The sequence below is a fragment of the Triplophysa rosa genome, linkage group LG16 (assembly GCF_024868665.1).
Source record: "Triplophysa rosa linkage group LG16, Trosa_1v2, whole genome shotgun sequence".
In the NCBI taxonomy this organism is placed as follows: Eukaryota; Metazoa; Chordata; class Actinopteri; order Cypriniformes; family Nemacheilidae; genus Triplophysa; species Triplophysa rosa.
Window position 1 is genome coordinate 5,783,649 of NC_079905.1, and position 6,963 is coordinate 5,790,611.

At 37.4% G+C, this 6,963-nt stretch overlaps 1 protein-coding gene across 1 annotated transcript; it reads left to right on the forward strand.

The window, feature by feature from the left end:
- Positions 1–5,051: 5,051 nt before the first annotated feature.
- LOC130567282 (transmembrane protein 74) lies at positions 5,052–6,963 on the forward strand. Its single transcript, XM_057355276.1, has 2 exons — positions 5,052–5,267; positions 5,691–6,963. Exon 2 carries the CDS (start codon positions 5,731–5,733, stop codon positions 6,583–6,585), a length of 855 nt encoding a protein of 284 aa, XP_057211259.1. The 5' UTR covers positions 5,052–5,267; positions 5,691–5,730; the 3' UTR covers positions 6,586–6,963.

Below are 6,963 nucleotides of genomic sequence, written 5' to 3' on the forward strand. Positions count from 1 at the left end.
CCCCGGTGCTGAATTTAGTCACTTATTTGTCTGCGTGATCTATTGCGCAAAAGGGGCGTTTTACGCATGGGGACAGTCAACACAATTCACACAAATGGAGGCTGGCATGATCCTTCGAGCCGTGTAAATTTCCTTATGTCGCCTCGGTTAAATTTTATGCATTGCTTTAAGGTTTTATTTATGTCGTGCCATGAAATTGCGACACGGTTTGATGTAAGAAAGGGTGCAGCCTGAACAGATCGATTAAACTAATTTCTTCGATGGAAATCTGATCGATTGCTATATGCCTGTCTTGTCGTGTAATTCTGTTACTTGATTTAATAATCTACAGTGTGCCAGCTGTGGAGGATTGAAATCAATTTTACTTTGTAACGTGAATTATAACTTATAACTGATTTTTTTTTCATTTGTCGTGAGCCATATTTTAAACTTTTATTTTAATAAAGTGTTGAAATAACTTCTGATTTTTAATAAGCTTTTAAATTATGACTATTTAGAAAGTATGGATGTATCCATAAAATGAAAGCGATAAAAGGTAAATTATTACGTTTTTCTAGGATTGTAAAATCTTAAGAGGAAACTTTTTGATTAAAGGTTATGTACACAATATTTCTGTCAGAACACAGTGTTCAGATTGTTCAATTCAGGTTCCTTTTTAGTCAGTAAATGCACATTTTCTAGGCTATGGATATCAATGCAGTGAAGTGGCTTGACCTATATGGGCTAATGATCTGACTCAGACCGGAACTGTTTCCAGGTGACACATGAAAGTGATAATGTGATTTTCTTCCAGCGATTCTGTCTCTGTCTTCATTCTGGCACATGTAAGTTGAACACATCACTTCCCTGAATTGTGCAAGGAAATGATCAATTTGGATGTTGTGCATATAATGTTCTTCTATTTACTTTCCACATTGTTTGGAACAAATTTAATCCTTTGATGTCATCTCAGGAAACGAATGGTTAAATGACAAATAAGCACGTTATCTAATGTAATGTGTCGTGACGTCCCTGCCTGTGACAGCTCTTTTATTTATTCATTTTTCTTGCTGTTCCTCGTTTATTTTTTACTCAGTAACATTTGGCCTATATTTTTTTTACTGTTTCTTTATTTCTTTGTAAGAGTAATTGACTCATGTGGGATGGCACAGTTGCTGTATTATAAACATGAGATGCGCTCTCCTCCTCACCAACTGTGGTAATGGCACACAGACAGCTCGCAGAATAGCCCTTATCATTCCAAACCACTTCAGCATTTATTTAGAGGTCTGTTGCCAAGGGAAACGGAGAGAATAGTTCACAGCCCACTTAGCTGGTGGTGTGGCATCACTGGGGCAATGTCATGATTGTGACCAAAGTGAATGATCCGTGTTCGGAGAACTTGCACTTAAAACACCCTGGGATGCATGATATTTTAAAATGTATCTGCTGTTATAGACCGAAAAACGCTATAATTCGTAATTAGTGTGTGGCACAGCAGCGCAGTACATTACAATTGAGAAAATTGGTGCTTTGCTGCCACCTTGTGGCAAACAGAAGAACAGCTCTTGATGAGATGAAGAAATAGGTTCGTTTGCTTTTTTTTGAAAAATCATTCCAATTTATATCAATCAAACTGCAGTTAAGTTGTTTTGATTAATTAATAATGACTTAAAACAAAATAAAGACATAACACAATAAGAAACATGATTTATGAAAATTATGAAAATCTGTTTTTGCAAATGAACTCTTCAAATTGTTCACCCAAAAATACAAAATTGAGCCTCACTCTTTTGAGTACCATTATTAAAACACAACATGACGGCATTTTAATATGAAAAATAAAATAAAATAATTTGTTTGTGTTGAGCTAAAGAAAGGAAGCCATGTACATCTGGGATGGCTTTTTTGAATTATTCCTTAAAGTATGTTTTTCATTTTTTTTCAACTTTGCCTGTATTTTGCACCCTTATTCTGCACTCCAACTTAAAAAATAGATTTGTTGTTGAAAATAACTAATTACCAAATATAAGACCCAGTAAACGTCTAACAGCAGCCGTTTTATTTCCATGCTGGTGTTTAATGTTCCAGAACTTTTGTCTGTTCTGCGTAATATTTCATTTTCATTAGAAATATTTATTGTTGCTGTCATGCAGAATATCCATTTAACATTAAATCTAATAACAGAATAACTGAAATAGAAAGTAGGCTCATCATGCATATTTTTATTACAATGTTGCATTGTTTTACAACCAGAGCTGAAGGTTTTTCTGCTCCTTTAATTCAGCGGCTATCAGCTGGGTTGTAAAACACTTCCCACTGTGTGAGTTTTGGCATTAAAGGCTCTTTAAAGGGCCATTTCCAAGAGAAATACAGCAAAGCAGAGGCCGTTGCCTCTGTAGTCTCGTATGACCCAGAGCCAGACATTAACAGCACTTCCTGGCTCAAACCCTTTTCTTCTCCAAGGGAAGCCTTGAGGACTTGTAAAGAAAAGAACTGCTCTGCAACACGAGTAAACCCATCACACCAAACAAAGCAAGCAAATATTAAAACATTACTTTTATGAATCTAAATAATTGAATTGGAACAAGTCTGACATGATTTTAATGACTATTGTTATCAATATTTTATTATAAACTAGGCAATAAAAGCAACAAAATGAGAAAAGTTTTGGATCCTGTAGCTCAACTAAGTTCCACTGGTGAAGAATGGTGCTAGAAACGCCAATGATGCATGTTTGGCATAAAATAGCTTAAAATTCAAAAGTCTCTTTCAAAGGGTCTGAAAGATGAATAAGATGACATTGCCTGACCTTGGTCACAGTTTTATAAGAAAATACTTTTTAATTTATATACTAAAAAAGTAAGACAAATGTCCCACACCTATAAAATGGTTTTGTGGTTCAATCCCAATTGTCCTCCCAGTATACACTTGGGCATGTAGAATTAAAATGCATTCATTATTTGTTTTTTTACCAGAATTTTTAAACTGTTTTTGTGCTGTGGATTATGTTGTCATGTTTATTGTCACATACAGTACATTGCCTTGTGATGTCAGGATGATTTACTTCTGCTTAAAGGGACAGTTCACCCAAAAATGAAAATTCTCTAATCATTCATTCACTCTCATTCCAAAACTTTTTGATTTTATTTTGCAGAATACCAAAGAAGACATTTTGAAGAATGTTGGTAACCAAACAATTTAGGACTCCATTGACTTCTATTGTTTGGACACAAAACTACTGAGACATTTCTCAAAATATCTTCTTTTGTTTTCCACAGAAGAGAGAGAGTCCATATACAGGTGAATAAATGATGACCATTTTTATTTTTGTGTAAAATATATTTTTTAAGTCATCTACTTAATCATTACCCTTGTAACTTGTTACACCTTGATGCTGTTTTCAAATGACATAGAACTCCTTAAGTACAAAAAGGCAAACCAGACATTTTAAGTTTGTGAATTCATCAAAATAAAAGAAAGACACACAAACTGTTTCTTCATTATTTTAACTTCTACAAACAATGTTTTTTGCAGAGGCCAAAGGTCGCTTTCGTGTTTCCTTTTGTATTCTGCACAAAACAGCGTTCAGCAGGAGTCTCAGTTGTCCCAGTCTAACCTTCCCTGTGTTTGCTGGCTTCTCTTCTCCACAGCTATTCTTAGCTCTGTTCCTATTACAGAGAGGATCCATCAGCAGAAATGCCACATCAGACACCAGCACATAAACAAAACGCATAACACAGAAATAACGTGTCACGTCTAACTTACATTAGCTTACGTTTAGGCTAAACAGGATAAACAGGATTGAACTGCAGTAGCTGTTAGATATGGAATTCTTTGTCTGGTTTTTGCTTGTTAAAAACTGTCACAATATCATGTTTCATACATCAAATTCTCAAAGACAATGTCACGTTTCATTGTTTTATTCTGAGCAGGTGGCAAAGCAGCGGGATGTTTTTTTAAATACATCATACCTGTGTGATGATCAATTGGCAAATTTGTAAAAGGACGGTCAGAAATGCTCTGTGATATGCAATCAATGTCATCTACACTGTGTGTAGTGTTTCTGTGTTTGTTCACCCGCTGGTTTACTGTTCTTTATTTATTATTTTAGCCGGTCCATGAAGCATTACGTGATGAGATATGCAGAGTTTGATTTTTTTAGAGGGGCTGTCGGTCTGTGTTTATGTATGCTTGACTTCAGCTTGATGCAATGTGAAGCTTATGGCAGATAGACAAAAAGAGAATTTAAGATTTGAACCGGGGGCAGATTCTCATAAATGTCAATTTTACAGTTTATGCTCAAGTAATATTTCACCCTCTGGAGCATAGCAGCGTCTTGCATGTTTTTTAACCAGCTGATGTCACCAGTCTTGTCGTGTATATGTGCTGAGTTTGGCGCAATGAGGGAAGAAAATCAGTCAGATGTACTCTAATTATAACCTATGGCCACCTACCCATACACTACACTGACTGGAATCATGCCAGTCGACCATGAGGGCAATCGTGCATGTGAGGTCACGTGCAGTTGAACAAAAATGGTTAACAAAATCCCTATCGTTTGTTATTACTAAGAAAGTCATAACCCTGCTGTAAATACAAGACAAATTCTAGTGGTTTCCGTTACAAATATGACCCATCAGCTGACCCATCAAAATGTCTTTATGTAGTGTGTTTTGGTCCTTTTCCTGTATGATTTAATGATGTTCTATTTGTTCCTATCCACATAACATCCCACCCAATAGATTTTCCATTAAAACCCGTACCATTTCTGTTATAACCATTAAATCCATTAGAATTTATATTTGACGTCATCTTACTAAATTAAATCAACATGTAAAGCAACTGGTTAATTACAATAAGTTACACAGGCCATTTTAAGGAAATAAAGGGTAACAATTGCGTAAATCGTTTTGTAATCGTAAGCTATTTATTTCTGTATAATTTCATAGGTTATGACTTGCTTTCTAACATGTATTTTCAAGCATGAATTTAAGGATGTCTGGATTCATTTAGGTAACAGCTGGAGCGTGCGATCTGAATACGAGCGCGTCATATGCGTCGCACGAGAAGGGGAGCATAAAAGTGTTTGATCAGGCTCTGTTTCTCCACTGACACCAGCGAAACCCTCCATCTCTCCTCCCCTCTCCATACAGTGTCGCTTGACTGAGAGGCGCACGGTGCCTGGAGGAGACCGGAGCGCTGCGCGGGGGTGGAACGGGACGAGCCTCTCCTTTAATTACCGGATCGAAACCCCGGGAATTCCTACCAGACGCTGCTGGGAGCAGGTAGGTGATGCTTCGATTTCTGTTTGAGTTTACAGTACCAAACGAAACGCAAGAAAAGCAACAATTTTTCTCGACTGTACTTTGTGGAAAACACAAGAAACCAGCTTTGTGTTTGTGTTCAGTTGCTGTTGCGTATATTTACTAGGACTCTGAAACAAACGAAACATTAAAAGTATTGTTAAATAAAGTTTTAATTTGTGTCGTGAAAATAATTGATAAACATAGAGAAAGCGTGCAGTTATCCTTCTTTTTACTTAATGTTAATATGCAAATGTTCGCTGCAGAATATCGATGACACCTTTGCAACAGACGTAACTTAGTTTTCTTTTTTTTTGAGCGTCCGTTTGATTAAATAAAGCTGGTAAATTATGTTATTGTGTATTTAATTTTATAGCCTGTTTTAATTGTTGTTCTTTGCTACAGGGTCATGCTATAAGTCGAATGACGAAATAAAAGGGTTCAAATGGCCGATCTTAAAGTCCTCTTCTGTGGTCAAGGCGGTGTACGGTCTGATCACAGGGACCTCGAACGGTCCATAAAACAGCAGCAAAGTCATCACTTAGTGTGCACGGATGAAAGGTCTCTTTCCAATGAAGAGTGCTGCCAGGCGTATGTGGAGGAGAATGTTAATGAAGCCAATGGGTTTTCAGAACCATGGACAGCGACTCTGCCAATCGGACGACTTCACAAACTCAATGAATGGGGATTAGATGAAGAAGTTCATATATGTTACGACACGGAATACGAAACAGCTTTTCCCGGTGTGACTGACCACACCGAACAAAAAGATGACAAATTGTTAGCGGAGGAAACCAACTATGACTGTTGGAGTTCACCCAGAGATCCCCAAGACGGCGCCCCAGAATGTTCCCTCTTGTCCATTGACGATTTCATGGTGGATTCATCAGAACAATCTGTGGATTATGGATTTATAGGTGCTGTTACCTTTTTGGTCACTGGAATATCCTTGGTTGTCATCTCTTACACTGTCCCACGTGATGTCAAAGTGAACCCAGACAGCGTGTCTGCCCGGGAGATGGAACGGTTGGAGAGAGAGAACGCCCAAGTGGGTGCCCACTTGGATAGGTGTGTGATCGCAGGGCTGTGCCTCCTCACGCTCGGAGGCGTGGTACTGTCGACCTTGCTTATGATTTCCATGTATAAAGGCGAGATGATCAGAAGACAAGCGTTGGCATACTCCAAGCATCAAGCCAGACTGTATGGCTCGATGAATTTTAGAGCCGGAGGAAGTCCGACCGGTGCTCCTTCGCTTTTGTCCCTTGATGAAGATGAAGTTCCCGTTGAAGTCTTGAGTTGAAAAAAAATGCTTTTGAAAACATATTCATATTGATTCATATTGAACATAAACAGTGTGTTATATTGTTTACATGTTTTATCAGGTCAGGTTACAGATAAACAGATCGACTACAAAAAGCACGTAAATATGTGAATGTGAATGAATGACTTTTTTGGGTCATATATTGGAAAGTCATTTTGATGGGGCAGATCAGGCAGAAGTTGCACACTAAAGTAACAGCTACATATTGACACATTTAGCATTTAACAGAAAACTAAATTAAGTTAAGTGTAGGAAAAAATAACAGGACAAGAAACATGGAGCTTGAGTTGTTCTCATAATGTGCTTGTGTAAATGTGAAGATTTTTCCAAAGCATATGTTCTTGTAAATATACAGCA